The sequence below is a fragment of the Peromyscus maniculatus genome, chromosome 6 (genome assembly GCF_049852395.1).
Source record: "Peromyscus maniculatus bairdii isolate BWxNUB_F1_BW_parent chromosome 6, HU_Pman_BW_mat_3.1, whole genome shotgun sequence".
In the NCBI taxonomy this organism is placed as follows: Eukaryota; Metazoa; Chordata; class Mammalia; order Rodentia; family Cricetidae; genus Peromyscus; species Peromyscus maniculatus.
The window spans coordinates 137,995,408-138,015,851 of record NC_134857.1 but is presented as its reverse complement, the minus strand read 5'-3'; the positions used below and the strand labels follow the sequence as shown (position 1 = coordinate 138,015,851).

Genomic DNA, 20,444 nt, shown 5'->3' with positions numbered 1-20,444 from the left:
AGCAAATATAATTTAGTGGTTGGGGGTCACCACAACAAGTTGAGAACCACTGATCTATCCAGTGTGGCTTTGTGATTAAGAGTACAGGGGGTTTGATTCTTACATCAGCTCTTCTGTCTGGGTAACCTGGAAGACGCTATTTAACCTATCCTAGCCTTGAGCTGACCCTGTGTAAACTGGGATAATTATAGAACACACCACATGAGCTGCTGCTGTTAAAAACTCTGTGGTACACATTCATTACTCAGAAGTACTTTGGTGTTTGCAGTCTTCATGCCTTGCTATTTCCATTTGACTACAACAGCCAGGTGAGGGGGGTAGGCATTAAATCGTTTTTATAGAAAAGGAAACTGACCCAGACTCAAACACAAGTGACCAGTAAGGCCTAAAATATGCAGTCTTGTGAATCTGGTGGCATCCTCCTTTTTGATGGCTTACTAGATGGGTCTTGGTATATTAAAAGTCTCCTGAGGTGCAGAGGACAACGCAATTGCAGCATGTTCCCAGGTCTTGACTGTTCTGGAAACTACCTTTGTGTGCTGTAAGTCAGGTAAAGTTCTTATAAACAGCCCTTGTTCTGTGAGGCAAAGTTCCAAGGGCATCACTATAGCAGGTTAGGATACTCCTAACTGGTGACTTGCATTCAAAACTCAAACACTACCTCCTCCAAGCAAGTGGTGGGGCCCTCCTATGTAGGCCTGCTGCCTGTGTGGAACAGTGTGTAGAAACTGAGTGTTTGGGTATGGTATTAATGTTTAAATGGTTCAGAGAGCAAGCAGGGGCAGTTAAATCCAGTATGTGCTCAGAATCTCCAAAAGATAATGGCACTGTAGCAATGAGAAGTATCAGAAATCTTTAGTTCCATTTGAAAAGCCATGGAATGCACAAAGTAATTTGCCAACAAAATAAGTTCTCCTACCCCGGATGTTAGACATCTGCATGCTTATGAATATTTATGGCAGCATGGGGCTGCTCTAGGAACCAAGTGTTTTGGAGGAGGTTTGATGAGTTTAGCAGCCAGGGACAGTGGTGGGTGTTGAAGACAGCTGGAGCCCTGTGAACTAAGTGTGCCCGGTTTATCTATCAGGGGAAAACTTTTAAAGTTATTATAACTAATACTAGAAGCTTCCGAGTCTGAAACAAGGGTGCAAGTTGTGATGTGCTGTATAAACCACGGAGACAAAAGTGTAGGATGTTTTTAATTATTTGAGACAGTCTGTCTTTAAGTAGCCCAGGCTGGCCTTCAACTCATGAATCAGACTTTGCCTTTACTGGGATTGCAGATGTGTGCAATCACACCAGCTCAGAGCCTAGGATTGATTCTAACCCTCACATTCCCCAGGTCTTACAACATTTGGCTTCACTTTTCTTCAAGTATTTAGTCACAAGGCTAAATAAATTATTAGGTGAAAATTAAGTATAAAGGGAGTCTGACACAAGATTTTATAAAGCAACTCATGGAGGATGTTCATTGAAAATTGCTTCCTCCTTTTGTGTTGAGTCATTTTTATAGGGTTAAGATCTGAACCCTGAGAACTTGAATGACTCGTTCAGCCCTCTTGTGTGCTAAATGAACCTGCATCATTTCTATCTTGGGAAGAGAAGCACAGGTTAGATTCATGTAATTCCCTTTTCCTAATACGTCCATCTTATAAGGAAAGGGTGAGGCTAACATAATTGCAACACCATGCCAATGTTAAGAACTGCCACCTAGACTGATGGAGGCAGATACAGAGATCCATGGCCAGACACCAGGCTGAGCTCTGGGAATCCAATTGATGAGAGAGAGGAGAGATACTGCAGGCGAGGGACATCGAGATCATGATGGGAGGACATACAGAGATGACCGGCCACACTAGTGGAAACCCATGAACTGTGGACTGGTGGCTGTGGAGGCCCCGTGGGACTGGACTAGGCCCTCTGGATATGGAAGACGGTTGTTTGACTTGAACTGTTTGGGGGGCACCCAGGCAGGGGGATCGGGATATGTCCCTGGTGTATGGGCAGGCTTCTGGAACCCGGTGCCTGTGGTGTGACACCTTGCACAGCCTTGGTGCAATGGGAAGGGGCTTGGACCTGCCTAGGCTCAGTGTGCTGGGCTCTGCTGACTCCCCATGGGAGACCTCAATTTGGGGGATGTGGAGATGTGGGGTGGCTTGGGAAAGAGGGCTGGGGGATGGGAGGAGGTAGGAGGGGCGATCTGTGGATAGTATGTGGAGTGAGTAGAAAATTTCTTAAAGAAAAATTAAAAAAAAAAAAAAGAACTGCCATCTATATAGTGGTTAGTACATGTTGAGGAACATACAGGGAATTTATGCCTTACTCCATTTCATCCTCACAATTTTGCAATTAGACCTGTATTTTTCCCCCATCTTCAAATTGACTGTTAGAATGTTGAGTCCTTTACCTAGTAGTACCAAGCTAGTAAATGGCAGGAACATCATTCCAGCTCATGGTAAGTACATCATTCTTACTCATTTTTATTTTATGTGTAGAGGTGTTTTGTCTGCATGTGTTTCTATTTACCACCTGCATGCAGTGCCTGTGGAGGCCAGAAGAAGGCATCATATCCATTGAAACAGGTGATCCAGACCTAGTGAGCTGACATGTGGGTTCTTGGAATTGAACCTAGGTCCTCTGAAAGAGTAGTAAGCATCCTTAACCTCTTAGCCATCTCTCCAGTTCCCCTTTTGGTCATCCTTTAAGCTCTCCATACTGCCATAGCCATGACAATGCCACACTTACGTCTTATATCAAAATGTGCCATTGCTAGGTAATAGAAAATCATTATGGTGGGACCATGTTTTCATTGGGGTCTGATACTAATCAAGAGATCTTAAGATGATGAATAAATCCTCTTCGTCCTCCTCCTCTTCTTATTTTCAGGGTTTTGTATATGGCCGCTCTGGAAATCCCACAAGGAACTGCTTGGAAAAAGCAGTGGCCGCTCTGGACGGGGCAAAACACAGTAAGAGACTCATATCTACAATGAAAGGTGGATTCTCTTTAGGTGTCTAGGGACCACAGAAGCACAGAAGGTATAAATAGAGGTCCTCTCATTCCAAACTCCCTTTTTCCTGAAACAGTGAATCCTTTGGCTTTATTCTTCAGTTGGTATATGCATGTATGTCCTTACCAGTTAGCAGTAAATAGGAACAGAGCAGAATGGCAGAGCTTATTACAGCCCTCATCTCAGTCTATCACTACGGCTCATTCACCAGACCCAAAATCCTTGATAATATGTTCTCAGAGGGAAGGAATTCACTCCCCAGAAAAGGTCCTAGGAATGAGTTCTGTTGAAGTCATATTTGTATTTTCAATATAAATGATGCTATATGAGCAGAGTAGTAAAGAATAAATATCTATCGTGTGTGTGTGTGTGTGTGTGTGTGTGTGTGTGTGTGTGTGTGCTTGTGTGCATAAATACATAGTGTTCTAAAAGTTTCATTTTTCAAACAGAAAGGGGTGTTGTAACATTAATTAGAGGACCTCTGAGGAGTAGCAGCAGTGGCACAGTCAGCCAGGGGAATCACGGTGCAGATGGCACTAGGTTGTTGCTAAGGTTTTGTTTTTTTTGGTTTTTGGGTTTTTTGTTTGTTGTTTGTTTGTTTTTTAAGCTTACTTGAATTTGCTTTTTATGGTAGGTTTGGCCTTTGCTTCAGGGCTAGCTGCCACCACTACAATTACCCATCTGTTAAAAGCTGGAGATGAAGTCATTTGCATGGATGAAGTGTATGGAGGTAGGTGCCCTCTCATTCACAGTGTGTGCCAGCTGGTACAAAGATAGCAATGAGCCTTGAGTTACATGAGCACCATTGCCAGTTTTGGCGAGTATGTTCTTTCTAAGGTATAGCAGGCATGGGTTTCAGACTCTGTCCCAGAAGTGCCTGTAGGAGATTGTCTAATAAGAATTGTGCGTAAGAGTTAGAACAAGGATATAGGACTTGATCAGCCTTCAGGCACACCACAGCTTTCTGAATGCACAACACACACACACACACACACACACACACTCACACACACTGTACCAGGCATGCTGAGATACCACATGGTGCCAATGAACACCATAGAACGATTTCTGAGAGTTAGTTCTCTCCTTCCACCATGTAAGTCCTGATATCAAGCTCAGGTTGCCATTCTTGGTGGCCAGAGTCTTTAACCTGTGTGTCTCACTAATGATGCTTTTAGACTTGAGTACTATGAAGAAACTGCTAACAGTCACTCGTGCCTGTGAGCCTAGCACTCAGGAGGCTAAGCAGAAGTGCCATGAATTGGCCAGCTTGAGTTTGATGTCAACTGGGCTACAGGGAGACTCTGTCCTTTTTAATACATTTTTTAAGAATTATAATATAATTACATCATTTTCCTTTTCCTCCCTTCAAGTTTCCCCATGCACACACACAACCCTCCATATGCACTCTCTTTTTCTTTGATTATTGTTACATATATACACATGTATATCTGTATGTGTATATGTATTCCTAAATACATAAATACAACTTTCTATAATATTTCTATATAATGTTACCTGTATGTTTATGATTTCAGATTATTGGATAACCAGCTAGGGGGCTCTTCTCCAGGGAAGACCTTTTCTCCCACTCTCAGCATTTCCAGTTGTCTGTAGTTCTTTGTCTAAGGCTTCATGGGTTTTCCCTTCCTATGTTAACATGTCCATTGGTTTCATTGTTCTTCAGGTCTTGGTTAGGTAGCTATGTTGATGAAATTTCAGGAGTTTAGCCTCTCAACATTTCCAGGAAGCACAATCTCACAAGAAGCCTTCTGTTCCTCTGGCTCTTACTATCCGCACCCTTCTGTAATGATTCCTGAGCCTTGAGTGCAAGAATTGTGTTGTAGATATATCAGTTGGGACCGTTGGCACCAAGTCCCTGTCCGAAACATACAGCTTGTATGTGCAGAGATTTCTACAGAAGACTGTAGCTGGAGTTTTCTCCAGTCCTGCTCGGGCCCGCAGCCGCTCAGACCCAAGTAAACACACAGAGACTTATATTACTTATAAATTGTATGGCCATGGCAGGCTTCTTGCTATCTAGTTCTTATATCTTAAATTAACCCATTTCTATTCATCTATAAGTTGCCATGTGGCTTGTGGCTTACCGGTACTTTACGTCTTACTTCTCATGGTGGCAGTAGCTGGCAGCATCTCCTGATTCGGCCTTCCACTTCCCAGAATTCTCCTCTCTGCTTATCCTGCCTATACTATACTTCCTGCCTGGCTACTGGCCAATCAGTGTTTTATTTATCAATCAATCACAGCAACACATTCACAGCATACAAAAAGACATGCCCAGCAGAAGACACTGTGTCAGGAAGCTGCTCCATGTTAAAAGAATAGAGAAAGGGGAGTTTGAGAAATGGTTCTGCTTCTTGCCACTTGTGTGTATCAAATATGTTTTAATTGGCTCTGTGGCATGTCAAATAACCATGCTACTTAGCTACACTTGCTTTCAGCTGATTTTTTTTTTGAGGGTTCTCCTTTGGGATTGGGGAAGCTTGCAAAGAGCAGGCATTTCCTCACATTGTGTTCTCTGCATATTATTTGACTGTCTTCTGCCTCAGGCACCAACAGGTACTTCAGGAGAGTGGCATCTGAATTTGGACTGAAGGTTTCTTTTGTGGAGTGTTCCAATACCAAATTGCTAGAGGCAGCGATTACACCACGAACCAAGGTAACCAGCTGGCTTTTGATTCTGTCTGTTTTCCCTGTGATGTTTTACTTACATCCTTTCTGTTTACTAGAGGATGTAATATAAATCCAAATAACATTTTATTGAAGCTGTTGGAAACACTGAGATTTATATAGGCTAGAGTCTCCATGGCTTGAAAACATTATCTAGGGTGCACATGCAAATTCTGAAGTGGAATTTCAATTGGGCCTTGAGGTAGGTGGGAAGAAAAGAGTATTAGACAAAAAATGCCACAATATATTAAAAACCACATAGCAGGGCCTTGAAAGGAAGGAAGGAAGGACTTCCGTTTAAAATTTGGAGGAGGGCTGGGCTGGAAAAATGTTTCAGTGGCTAAGAGTATGTGCTGCTCTTGCCAGGGGACCTGAATTTGGTTCCCAGCATCTACATTGGGTGGCCCATAACTGAGCTCCAAGGGATTTGATGCCTCTGTCCTCCATAGGCACCTGCACTTTCATGTATAGACCTACACATGTTCACATGAGAATGAGAGGGGGAGAGGCAGAGAAAGACACACAGGCATAGATGACTGCCATGAGAGGGATGGTGGGGGAAGCCAGGGGAGCCTCTTTGAAGTAAATCCCCACAGTAGTCCCAAGAACAAAGGAAATACCAGACTTTTGTAAGTTTGGTGGGGTTTTTAGGAAGTTTCATATCATGTGATTTTAGTTCAATGTTGTATATACAACAAAGAACATGAATGAATCAAGTCCCATAAATTAGGGACCACTGTTAGCCACAGCACAACCTGCTTCTTAATTCTGTCCCAGAGAGAGTTGTAGAGAGGCATGGCCTTTTAAAAGTAACCCCTGTCCTTTAGGGGCAGGTCAGTGTTCTAACAATAAGTTTAATTTTGTGTGTGTGTGCATTGTATTAGAAGCTAGTGTGGATTTAATCTCTCAGCTCCACCCATTTTTTTTTTTGTAAAAAATTTAAATTCAAAAGTACATAGTTCTCAGACATACCAAGCTATCAAAGCATAACATCATTCAAAGACCATTAGACCCTCTCAGTCCAGGGACTTTGATCTCAGCCCTGGGAAGCTTGTGTGCTGTGGAAGGTATTTGTGCCTGAATAGCAGAGATGGTATTTGGGGACCTCATTTAAATTCTGCAGGAGTGAAAGGCCAGTGTCTTTAATGAGTGAACCTTTCTAACTCTGTTAAGGATTAAAGTGTTAAACTTGTACCCAAGCTCATATGGCAGTGAATGCTAAAAGATAGAAATCCTTCACACAAAGGAGCCTAGATTCAAGCTCATGTGGCAGTGAATGCTAAAAGATAGAGGTCCTTCACACAAAGGAGACTTTCTAGATTAGCACTGGAGCACCTTTTACTCAGTAAGGTTTGTTTTCAAGAAAGTTGCATTTTTATATTGCTTGAGGAAAAAGAATTTATTTAAATAGCTGATCTGAGACTTCCCAAGGGAAGAAATCAGATCATGAGTATGATAAATTTTGTCCATATTATTTTATTTGCTGGCCCTTTAATTTGCTTGAATTAATATATTTTCCCCTGAAGTACAGGCTCTGCTTTTGAATATAGATAGATAGATAGATAGATAGATAGATAGATAGAAAGAAAGATAGATAGATATAAAATGTGTGTATGAGTGTTTTGTTTTCATGCACAAATGTGCACCATGTGTATGTTTACTACCTGTGGAGGGCATTGGCTCCCTTAGAACTGGAATTACAGATGGTTGGGAGCCACCATGTGGGTGCTGGGATTCAAACACTGGTCTTCTCATGAACAAATGATCTTAATTACTGAGTCATCTCTCCAGCTCCGGTAGTCAGTTTTTAAAGTCCATATAAAACCCATTTTGTACTTAGTTACTTGTTTTCATTTTTGTTTATTTTTAAATTATCTTGATGAAAATTTGTTATTCTTACCCAGGAGTCATTTTTATAGCTCTTTAAGCAAATTAAGATTTTCAAAGTAGTTTTTAGTAGTGAACTTCCAGACAGGGAATGTATTTAACTTGACATTTTGTCTGTCTATATAGGTAATGAAAAGTCATTTGTTCTTATAAGAGAAACCTGTAAGTAATACAGTTCAAAGCAGATGCACCTTATTTAACAGAGTTCTGACTTGGTCTTTTCAGTAACTGTTGAGCGTGCAAGTCATGACAGGGTTGTAGTAGATCAGAGTTCTGCCATGGAACCTCGCTTTCTATATGGCTGCCACTTCTTTTCCTCAGCCTAATGCACTTTCTCAAGTTTAGAGTTTCTAGTGCTTTTGTTGTTATCTAACTCTGAGGATGTCCTTGGCATCCTGGGCATAATTCTCATTAATGAAAATTCTAGGATGTGTAGAGTAGAGTTGCTTATATTCCAGACTCTCTGTGTAGCTGACTGTAACCTTGGACTTGTGATCTGTCTGCCTCTGTTACTTGAATGCTGGGAATATAGGCATAACCCCTAAACCCCCAAATTGCTGGTTTATGAAGTGCTAGGGATTGATCTCAGGCTTGCTTCATGTACACTAGGCAAGATCTTTACTGAGCTACTTCCCCAGAGTGAGGATATATTTTTATACAATCTATATTATTTGTCTATGAGAACAGAAGCTCCAGACACCATGGCTTTGTTCTGTAAGATAAATATTACCAACCATTTTGTGCAGATGAGGAACTTGAGGAAGATAGAAGGGAATTTAATGGAGCAATGGCCAATCTTGTAGGGAAAGGTCAGATTCAAACTTGACCATTCCACCTTCATTGTCTAAGCCTTTCCAGCATAGGAAGTAGCAGCCTTCTATGTTGTGGATTGTGTGATATTTGTGTATATGTGATATGCTTTTACTTACTGTTGTTTGCTAAATTACTGTAGCTTGTTTGGATTGAAACACCCACAAACCCATCCTTGAAGTTGACTGACATCGAAGCCTGTGCACACATCGTCCATAAGCATGGAGACATCATTTTGGTTGTAGATAACACTTTCATGTCTCCATATTTCCAGGTAAATGAAGGGAAGGGTTTCTGTTGTGATTAACAAACCACACAGTTACCTGTAATTAGGAAAGGAAGAACTACTTTATAAAAAAAAATCATTATCAAACTCAAAATAGCTATATATCAAAATATAACTATTATTGATTAGAAAAATAATAAGATTTGGACTTTTTTTGCATTAGTTAATATCTCAAGACTGTGTTACTATCTCATTGGAGGTTTTTTTGGCAACAGTGGGCCACAAGATAGGAGTAAACACATTTGCCAGGCCATAATTGATAAGAATAGACACTATGGTAATTCTCAGAGAGTCTATGCCTCTGAGGGTCCTTTATAGCAGTTAAGAGAAGTTACTTGGCCTTCCTTGCCTCTTTGGCCATTTGGGGGAAGTCCTATCTGAATAGATAAGAGAATGTGAGACAGTAAATTTGTAACAATGACCCTTCCTTGGTCATGTGGGGTGAGGCACCAGGAGCCTTTAGGAGTTGGGATCTAGAGGTTTGTTTCTACGCATTTGGTTTCTGAGCACTTAAAGCTGGTGGTTAGAGACTGGGCTTTTGCTTTTTATTTTAGCCCTTCTGGTCTCCACATAGGCCTGTGATTTTAGACTACCACCCAGGCAGCACTTCCTGATCTCTTAGGTTATGTAGAGCATGTGAAGACATAGCTTTTAGGTAGTTGTATCTCTGATATGTTCCATATTTTGACTGAGTGTTGGTTATCAGTCCATGTTAAATAAGGAATTTCTACTTCATCTGTTTTATGTTATGACAGAATTCTTAGCATGTTCGGCTGCTGTAGCATGGTACTGTAACCTGGGTGAATTCAGAATAGGACTTTGCTTCTTATAGATCTAAGGCCCACAAGTCCAACATTGAGGTATCTTGGAGGGCCAAGTCTGTGTTCTCATGGGAGAAGAATCCAGGCAGCTCTCTGGGACTATAATGCGGCTCTGATCCTGTCACAGTGGGTCTGTCGTCAGGAGCTCATCACCTCCCAGAGTCCTGACTCTTAATGCCATGGCCTGGTCATTAAGCTACAACATGTGAAGTGGGGGACACAGACATTCCACCCACAGCCATGGGTGTTTTAAGTTAGTTTGAGCTACCTAGAGAGACTTTATTTGAAGAAAACAAAACCTATATATGTATGTGTTTTAAAGATGTAAGGTTGATTAATTGGCAGCAACATTAGAGCAGGAAAATAATCTCAACAAATTTCCGTTTGGAAACTGTTTTTATTCATACCTGTATGTGTCTGTACTGTAGTGTGGAGGTGGAGGTCAAAGGACAACTTTGCAGATTTGGTTCTCTCCTTCAATCTTTAGGTTCCAGGGATTGGACTCAGGTCATGCTGAGCCTTGTCTTCTGCTTCAGCAGACTTCTTTGTGATTTTATACCTGACAAAACTAGTATAATAAAAGAGTGATTAGGAGTCAGGAACTCAGCAAACCAAGTGTTAACAATCACCTTGTACCTTGTAAGGTTTTAATGATTAAAAATCTAAGCAAAGTACTTTGTACTGACTTGGCAGAAAAATTGCTAGATGCTTCCATATCATAAACTTCTCCATGTACTTAACGGCTCATAAAATGCACATATCTCTGCTGCAGACAGTAAACTCAGAGCCATAACCACTGGAAAGAAAGGCAAGGGGAGGTTTGGCCTGGGTCTGCTTTTGTTTCGATGCAACTCGCACCTTCAGAGTCTGAGCCCAGTCTGTTTTTGGTTAGTTTGTTTTTGTTTTCTTTTGGATGCTTCTTTGGTAGAAGAAAATGTAGGGACAAACTCAAGATCTTAGAAAAACTGAAAATGTGTGGATTCTCACACAGCAGGGCAGAGAAGGATTCAACTGGGATCTGAGGCAACAGATGCAAGTGGATAGGATGGGGCATTTCACATGGTTTCTCATTTGAAGTAAACATGTCTGTTTTTTTCTTTCAGCGACCTTTGGCTCTGGGTGCTGATATTTGTATGTGTTCTGCCACAAAATACATGAATGGTAAGATAAGTATAGCCTGAATCCTTTTTTTTTTTCTTCAGGTTTAATGTGGTGGTATTGTGTTTCCCAAAATATTGTGCAGATAAACTTATTTGGGGTCAGAGACAGAACAGCCACAATATTAAACATAGAGGATAGGCAGTGGTAGCACACGCCTTTAATCCTAGCACTCCAGAGGCAGAAATCTCTCTGGATCTCTGTGATTTCAAGGTCACATTGGAAACAGCCAGGCATGATGAATCACGCCTTTAATCCCAAGAAGTGAGCCTTTAATCCCAGGGAGTGGTGGTAGAAAGCAGAAAGTTATATAAGGCATGAGGACCAGAAACTAGAAGCATTTGGCTGGTTAAGCTTTCAGGCTTTTGAGCAGCACAGTTCAGCTGAGATCCATTTGGATGAGGATTAAGAAGCTTCCAGTCTGAGGAAACAGCATCAGCTAAGGAACTGGTGAGGTGAGGTAGCTGTGGCTTGTTCTGCTTCTCTGATCTTCCAGCATTCACCCCAATAACTGGCCTCAGGTTTGATTTTATTCATAAGAACTTTAAAGATTCATGCTACAGTTTTTGTTTTTTTTTGAGACAGGGTTTCTCTGTGTAACAGCCAAGGCTGTTCTGGAACTCACTCTTTTTTTTTTTTTTTTTTTTTTTTTTCCTTAGTTCTATGGTTCTAGTTTGATTCTTTAAACTTTATTTTGTTTTATTTTATTTTATTTTATTTTATTTTATTTTATTTTATTTTACAATACCATTCAGTTCTACATATCATCCACGGGTTCCCCTATTCTCCCCCCTTCCACCCCCTCCCCTTACCCCCAGCCTACCCCCCATTCCCACCTCCTCCAGGGCAAATCCTCCCCCGAGGACTGCAATCAACCTGGTAGACTCAGTCCAGGCAGGTCCAGTCCCTTCCTCCCAGACTGAGCCAAGTGTCCCTGCATAAGCTCCAGGTTTCAAACAGCCAACTCATGCAATGAGCACAGGACTTGGTCCCACTGCCTAGTTGCCTCCCAAACTGATCAAGCCAATCAACTGACTCACCTTTTCAGAGGGCCTGATCCAGCTGGGGGCCCCTCAGCCTTTGGTTCATAGTTCATGTGTTTCTATTCATTTGGCTATTTTTTTTTTCAATAATTGAGTAGAACCGAAATTTATTATAAGCCACAGTCATCCTAGGGGCCTCCATACTATATATATAGCCTCTATGGTTCTATGGGCTGTGGTCTGATTGTTCTTTATTTTATATCTAGAATCCACTTATGAGTGAGTACATACCATGACTGTCTTTCTGGGTTTGGGTTACTTCACTCAGGATGATTTTTTCTAGTTTCATCCATTTGCCTGTAAATTTCATGCTTTCATTGTTTTTCTCTGCTGAGTAGTACTCCAATGTGTATATGTACCACATTTTTTTCCATCCATTCTTCCGTTGATTGGGCATCTAGGTTGTTTCCAGGTTCTGGCTATTACAAATAGTGCTGCTATGAACATAGCTGAGCATGTATCTTTATGGTATGAATCAGCATTCCTTGGGTATATGCCCAAGAGTGGGATGGCTGGGTCTTGAGGTAGTTCGATTCCTAATTTTCTGAGAAACCGCCATACTGATTTCCACAGTGGTTGTACAAGTTTACATTCCCACCAACAGTGGAGGAGTGCCTGGAACTCACTCTTGTAGCCCAGGCTGGCCTCAAACTCACAGAGATCCACCTGCCTCTGCCTCCCGAGTGCTGGGATTAAAGGCATGTGCCGCCACCGCCTAGCTCATAGCCTGAATCTTAAACCCTCTTCTCCATAGGTAGATGACAGTGGCAAGGGCTTGGCATTTTGGACCCTTCTCCTATTGTGTAGGATTTATTTGTGGTTTGTGTTGAAAAGTAAAATAAGAAGAAGTGCTTTGATTTTACTGTAGCTGAGGCTAGTCTGGAACTCACTACTTGCCAAGACTAGCCTTGAACTTCTGATATCCCTATGTCTCAGGCACTGGGGTATGCATCACCACACTCAGAATCTCATGTCTCATAAACAAACCTGCGTTCATGGCTCATAGGGTTTGCTGTAAGGAGTATGCTTTCATTTTGCTGGCAGCTTGGAGACACTGGCTCTTTATATGATTTTCACTTTACTGCGTTAGATATAGTCACTGCTATAAAACTGGATAAAGTTCACATAAATGATCAAAGATAAGGCTTTTCCCTTAGGCTTTTTTCAAGAGACAAATCAGTTTGGGAATTATGAAATGGAGAATAAATAGGAAGTGTTGTTGATGGTGGTGTTTTTGTTTTGTTTTAGGCCACAGTGATGTTATCATGGGATTAGTGTCTGTTAATTCTGACGACCTTAATAATCGGCTTCGTTTCCTGCAAAATTGTAAGTGGTCAAAAGTCTTATGTGTGTGATGTGTGTGTGCAGTCCAGAAGAGGACACTCTCCACCTTAGTCCTTTGAGACAGGGTCACTACTCAAACCTATAGCTAAGTACCAGTGATCCCCCTGTCTCTGTCCAGCACCGCACTGGGATTACAGGTACACACAGCCATGCCCAGCTTCCTACTTGGGTGCTGGGATCCTAACTCAGGCCCTTATTCATGTACAGCAAGCATTCTTGTGTACTGGCCCATCTCTCCACCCCCCTAAGCCTGGATTCTTGTTATGCCACCAGAGACCACCTTTGATATTTGTACTTCCTCAGAATATTGTAACACATTTAGAGAGAAGGAAAAAAGGTGATAAAAAATAATTACACCCAGCACTTCATAAGCAGATAGGCAAGAAGATCTCTGAGAGTTCAAGTCCAGCCTGGTCTACATAGTGAGGTTCAAGCCAGTTAGGGCTATAAAGTGAGACCCTGTCTCAGATAGATAAACAAACAAACAAACAAACAAATTGTGTTATAGCATAACAAGTTTTTATGACTTCATGACATCATTTAAGGAGTGAATTTTATTATTTGCTTAACAAAATTATTAAAACTGAAGTGAGTTTTTAAGACTCAGTGGATTGTTTTAAACATTGAAATTTTGCCTTTCATGTATATAAGCACTTGGGATGGTAGTTAAGTTTGAGTAATACTGAAGACCTAAACATGCACCTTTCTGTACAATAAATACCATTCCTGGTAGGTTGTTCAGTTTGCCTCAAGTATAGGTGATCACTGCAGTCTGATAGATAAGAGACAGACATGATTAAAAATTAAATATTCTTCTGTAAATCACTATTAAAGTAATTAAGGGGTTGAGGAGGAGAGTTGACTGACTGCTTGATAAATAAGTAGGAATGAGTTGGCTCAGCCTCTAAGACCTGGAACTGCTCTTGCAGAGAACTCTTGCGGAGTTCCCAGCACCCACATGTCAGGGTTAACAATCACTTGTAACTATAGCTCCCAGGATCTGACTTGCTCTTCTGGCCTCTGCAGGCACTGCACTCACATGCACAAACACACACACACACACACACACACACACACACACACACACACACACACGTATATATAATTTAAAATAAAATCTTTAAAAACATAAATAATATGTGTTTGTTAGTTGATTGTGTAGCAATAAACATGACCAAACTGTAGATTTTCTCTGTGGTGTATTTCAGAGATGTAAAGGCCCACACTATGTGATGTGTCATGTCACTGAATCATAAAAGACTGTCATCTCCTCATAAATGAAAGCCTCATTTTGGTTTCCTAGTCATAAAATATCCATTTCTCTGATTTAAAGCACTTTTCTCTAAGTGCATCTTTGTTTTCATTCCATGCTTCCTGTTCAACATAGCAATTTCTTCCTAAAACACAAACATTGAACTTCATATTTAGATTTTTCTGAGTCACTGTATTGAAAAAGAAGAACCAGAGGACTCCTTGAGCCCTGTGGTGTCTTCAAGCTAGCCCAATATTCGTTCTCTTTCCAGCAATTGGGGCGGTTCCTTCCCCTTTTGATTGCTACCTCTGCTGCCGAGGCCTGAAGACTCTACAGGTCCGGATGGAGAAGCACTTCAAGAGTGGGATGGCAGTGGCCCGTTTCCTGGAATCGAATCCCCGGGTAGAAAAGGTTATTTATCCTGGTATGTCAACCTGATTTATAAGCAGCTCTGTCTAGATTAAGACTTTATATGGGTCATTCTTTGTGAGTTTCTGTTTTCATATAATTTTACATTTGTTTATTGGCTATTGCCACTTTGTTTTTTTTTTGGTTGTGAGTCTAGCCTTTAAGGGCTGAGCCATCTCTCCAGCCCGCCACTTTGTATCAGGCTCTGGAATGACATGGTGGAGAGTGGATAGACAAGATGTTGTCCTGAATGAAGTCAGTGGATGTCAGGTGCTAAGAACAGCCTCACATGCTAGATGCTTCTGTGGTTTTTAACTCTGAGGCTTGCGTATACTCCAATCACAGGATAATTCTTGGTTGACTGGCTCATGACCCTGCCAGTCATTGGTTCAACATTATAATATGACATAAGCTTGTCCCACTGAGCCTTAATGTACCAGAATCCCCATCAGGTTCTTTTCATTTCACTGCCCTTTTTTGGTGAATTAGCAGACTCATTGTCACCCTTTGAGTTTATGCTACCAGTGACCAGTTAAACTGTCCGTGAGCTTGTGCAACCTTGTTCTTAGATCCTGTGGCTATGGGATCATGAGTATAGGGGAGTTTTGTCTTGAAGTTTTATCTTTGAAGATTTGTCTTCAAGGAGATTGGATAAGCCAGAGTAGAAATGTATAAGCTCAGATCTCTACTTGTCATTTGGTAAACACTGCTTGCTAGGGTACATTTTGGATACAGGGAGAGAGAAGATTTATGCCCCAGGAAGTGGGTAGCACTTGTTAAACACTCATGGTTGAGTATTTCCAGAGGCATCCAACAACTGTTGGGCCTGGATTTTCTCTGGGAATATGATTAATATTAATATTAATAAAAATAAGTAGATTTGCCCTCGTGGAGACAGTCTTGTTCCTAAAATATATTAATTAAGGAATTCCAGAAGGATGAAATTAACAAGGGAATCCAGACATGCAAAGGTCCTGAATGAAAGAGCACTTGCTGATGGAGTCAAGAAAGGAGATGTGGCCAGGGCATGGGAAGATACAGAAGAGATGTCTGTACCCCTGTTGTCAGGCTTACTTGAAGCTGACTTAGGGGACAGTGGACTTGTTCCCTTGAAGTTGCAATTGTGGCTTTAGAAAGAGACTTCTTTTGTGCTTTGTGTCTGCAGGGCTACCCTCTCACCCTCAGCATGAGCTGGCCAAGCGCCAGTGCACAGGCTGCCCGGGGATGGTCAGTTTCTACATCAAGGGTGCTCTGCGACATGCCGAGGCTTTCCTCAAGAATCTAAAGGTGAGCTCAAAACTCTTCTGAGATTTCCTTACAGTGGCTCATACTCACTCCCAAGCTTTGTGCTTTCAGGCCACTCCCATAAGACAGAACAAAGTTCTCCTGGCTCAAATCTAGTAAGATCAGAAGGACAGTATTAACTTCAGACATTTAGTAAAATCAAGTTAGGCAGTTCTAGCTATCTGGGACACTGAAGCAGGAGGATCACATGATCCTATAAATCTGAGATGAGGCTAGGCAACACAGTAAGAATCTGCCTCAAAAAAAGGAGTAAATTTTGTGTCACTGTAATATAATCTTAGTCCTTACTGCTGCTATAATACCCAAGACTAGATATACTAGCCCATTTTTCATTACTATCACAAAATGCCAGAGACAGGCTCCTTTATAAGTAAAGGTTTACTTCACTGGCTGTTCAAGACCAAAAGCATAAGGTCAGAGTCAAGTGGCCCCTTCCTTGTGCTGAGGGCCTAGTGTCAGATGGAATCTTACTCCTATGAGTAAGAGAAGTCACCAGTCAGGAAGGCCAATGGCAGTTGGGGGCAGGCTTGTTCTGGTGGCAGTCAGCAGTATCTTGGTTAGTTCTCTCCTCAATGGCCTCAAAGCCTCCCATCAAGCCCCACTTCTTAAAAACATGTCGCACTGAGAACCTTGACTCCAGCCCATGAACTTTGGTGGGACCCACCTCACCCAAACCAGGCAGTGGTGTAGTTGTGGTGGCTGAAGGGACCAAGCCGCCTGTCAGCATCCATGTGGCGGAGGTAAAAAGGGCGTGTGGGGGCAAGAAGACAGGAGCAAGAGTGTACAGGATTTTTAGGCACCACGCGTCCAATGAACATGAATCAGGGTGGCACCCCGATAGTTATCCTCTGAGAGACTGTACTCTGCAGGACCTGCCCCTCATTCACATCACACAGGAACCTCGGGGCAGACCATGTGCAAAACAAAGCAACTGTTGGACTAAGAAGATTCCCCTTCTCCATAGGCAATGAAAGGAGGTGTTAATTTAAGAGGTGCTGCAGAGCTGGATGTGGTGGCACACGTCTTTAATCCCAGCATTCAGGAAGCAGAGGCAGGCTGATCTCTGTGAGTTCAAGGCCAGCCTTGTCTACAAAAGGAGTTACAGGACAGCCAGTACTGGTAAACAGAGAAACCCTGTCTTAAAAACAAGTGCTAATATTGACTCATGTAGAAATGGTAGATAGTTATAGGTATTTATTTAAGGAGAAGCAACAGAGGCAGATCTAAAAGTAAACTAGTTTCAGAGCTCATGTAAGTATATTTCAGTAGGATATGTATATATTTATTGTTACTGTGGCGTTGCTTCTAAGACAGGCCTTACTCATCCTACAGTCTAGAACCCTAGTCCTTGCTGTGTGGACAGGCCGGCCTAGAACATGCAGTGACCCTTCTGTCTCTGCCTCTGGATGGTACCATAAAGTGGAACCATCTGTCTTAATCATAATATTTAATACTTGCAGACTGTTTAGTCATCATCCAAACCATGGTGATGTAGGAAACTGACTTTGTTCAGTTGATTGTTGATTGATTGATTGACTGATTGACTGACTGACTGATGACTGGTTTTGCAGTTCTGGGGATGAGACTCAGGGTCTTGTACATGCTGGGCAAGCTCTCTACCACTGAGCTACAACCTTCAGACCTTTGTACAGTTCACTGCGCTAAGGTCTCACAATGTTGCTCAGGCTGGCCTTGGACTCACAGAAATCTTCCTGCCTCTGTCTTCTGAGTGCTAGGATGACAGTCCTGGGCTACTGATCCCAGCAACTTTTTGTGTTTTAAAGGTCTAAAGGCAGTACATCTAATTGTCTTACTTTATTTTGACTTTTTCTTTGTATCTTGCCTGATTCTTGGTTTATTCATAGTTACTATCACTCTTCATCCCTCCTGAGCCAGAGATATTTCATTATAAACATTTATTTTCAGAATTTAGCACTATGTTATCGGGCAATCTAAATTCCTGTTTTCTTTGCTAGGTGTTTACTCTGGCTGAGAGCCTGGGAGGATATGAGAGTCTGGCCGAGCTCCCGTAAGTGTGATCTTGTTTCTCTTGGTTATTACTACATCTCATTTATCTAGTCTTTATTTTTAATAGTTGGTTATCTTGATTTCTTTGCATTGTGTCTCATGTTGAGCATCTGTCTCGAGTACCTCTCTCATCTACTGACATAAAAACCGTAGCTCTCATCTTAAAGGGATTAAGAACCTGGACCCAGGAACACAGACTGAGTTAACCCAAATTCCATGTTCCAATGTGGAAGCAGTTTCTCAAGGTTTTTATAGTTTTACAGGACAAAGAAAATCATAAGTCAAGGCATGTTTAAAATACATTGGTGAGTGCATCAGAGATTTGGGTACAACAAGATGTTGAGAGCATCAGAGTCAGACACAACAAAACTGTGAGAGCTATGTTATAATCCAAAGATGCTGTTGATAACATCCGTAGTTCTTGGATTGGTGGAAGAATTAGTGAAAGCTAGTGTTTTGCTAATAGCTTCTAAGAGGTTTTTATTATCACATGATGTTAGTTCAAAAAGGCTAACACTAGCCCAAGATAAAGTAATTAGCCTCTGAACCTAAAAAAGTTCTAGTCTCTCCACAGTACTGAAATTCCATTCTACCAGTCTGCAGATATAGACTCCTTTGTAGTTGTTAGTTTTCTTTTGTTTTGTTTTGTTTAATCTTCGGTGGTCCACCATCCAGCTCCCAAATAAATAAATTCAGACTTATTCTTAGCTTAGCTTGTTTCTAGCCAGCTTTTCTTAACTTAAAATATCCCATCTACCTTTTGCCTCTGGGCTTTTACCTTTTTCTATTCTCTGTTCCTTTCTTTCCTTCTTCCTCCATTGCTGGTTATATAGCTGGGTAGCTGGCCCCTGATGTCCTCCTCTCCTCCTTTCCTCACTCCTCTCTTCTCTCTTTCTCCTTCTATTTATTCTCTCTGCCTGGCAGCCCCGCCTATCCTCTCTCCAGCCTTGCTGTTGGCCATTCAGCTCTTTATTAGATGAATCAGATGTTTTAGGTGGCAAAGTAACACAGCTTCATAGGTAAACAAATACAACATAAAAGAATACAACACATCTTTGCATCATTAAACAAATATTCCACAGCATAAACGAATGTAACACATCTTAAATTAATATTCCATAACACTCCTTCCACTTTTTTGTTTACAGGTAGACACAACTCCATTTTAATGGTTTTCACTCACACACCTCAGCTTCCTCAGGGTGTGGATCACAGGCATGTGCCATACTCTACCTTTCAGGTCCCAAACCTGTGGGGACTAGTTAAAGGAGTGAGGTGTGTCCTTCTTGTATGTTGCCTCCACAGTAGTAATGATGTGCTGTGCTGCTTTTCTCCCCATCCAGTCCAGGAAGGGAGACTTTATCCCAGAAAAGCTGTCGAGATCCCCTGGACAATAGAAAATATGTCCCATACCCTTGGTTTTCAGAGGAGAGCCTGACTATACTGGTAAACCTGCTTATTCTCTTAGTGTGTTGAGTCTTTGATGGTATGCTATCTGAATAGGATATCCAAACTCTGCCTGGCATTCCACACTCTTCATAACCTGTGGGAGTCTGTTGGAGTCCAGCTCTGACCTGTAAAAGGGTTCTTGGGGGGAGGAGAGATCAATCTATTTTTCAGTCTAGTCTTCAACGCCATCAAAGACCCCAGAAGAGTGAAATATTACCTAATGACAGGGACATCTGGCTGCCTGGACAGTAACCCTAGGTTCTTCTGTTAAAGTTGGCGCATCCTACTTTGGCCTACAGGCCTAGAATATTTGACGGACATTTCTGAGAAGCAGGGAATTTTGTGTTTTCTTTTTCTTTTTTTTTTTCATTAAGATTTTTTTTTATTCATTTCACATACCAACCACAGATCCTCCTCTCATCCCTCCCCCTGCTTTCCCCCAGCCTTCTCCTCCATCCCTGCCTCTGAAAAGGTAAGGCCTCTAATGGGGAGTCAGCAGAGCCTGGTACATTCAGTTGTGGCAAGTCCAAGTCCCTCCCCCTGCATCAAGACTGCAAGGTGTCCCACCATAGGTAATGGGCTCCAAAAAGCCAGTTCCTGCACCAGGGATAGATCCTGATCCCACTGCCAGGGGCCCCTTAAACAGATCAAGCTACACAACTGTCTCGCTTGTGCAGAGGACTTAGTCCCATGGAGGCTCCACAGCTGTTAGTCTAAAGTTCATGAGTTCCCACTAGCTTGATTTAGTTGTATCTGTATTTCCTCATCATGATCTTGATGCCCCTTGCTCATAGAATCCCTCTTCCTTCTCTTCAGCTGGATTTCTGGAGCTCGGCCTGGTGCTTGGCGATGGCTCTCTGCATCTGTTTCCATCAGTTACTGGTTGAAGGCTCTATGATGACAGTTAGTGTATTCACTGATGTGATTACCAGGGTAGGCCAGCTCAGGCACC

General features: G+C 41.9%; 1 protein-coding gene across 1 annotated transcript in view; it reads left to right on the top strand.

The window, feature by feature from the left end:
• The window catches only part of Cth (cystathionine gamma-lyase), a 34,574-nt gene that overhangs the window by 1,309 nt on the left and 12,821 nt on the right, over positions 1-20,444 (top strand). The window contains exons 2-10 of the mRNA XM_006974906.4: positions 2,887-2,968; positions 3,645-3,740; positions 5,581-5,690; positions 8,541-8,672; positions 10,609-10,666; positions 12,955-13,032; positions 14,574-14,726; positions 15,876-15,997; positions 17,992-18,044. Of these exons, the coding sequence (XP_006974968.1) occupies positions 2,887-2,968; positions 3,645-3,740; positions 5,581-5,690; positions 8,541-8,672; positions 10,609-10,666; positions 12,955-13,032; positions 14,574-14,726; positions 15,876-15,997; positions 17,992-18,044 (884 nt within the window). The remainder of the gene's footprint in view (positions 1-2,886; positions 2,969-3,644; positions 3,741-5,580; positions 5,691-8,540; positions 8,673-10,608; positions 10,667-12,954; positions 13,033-14,573; positions 14,727-15,875; positions 15,998-17,991; positions 18,045-20,444) is intronic.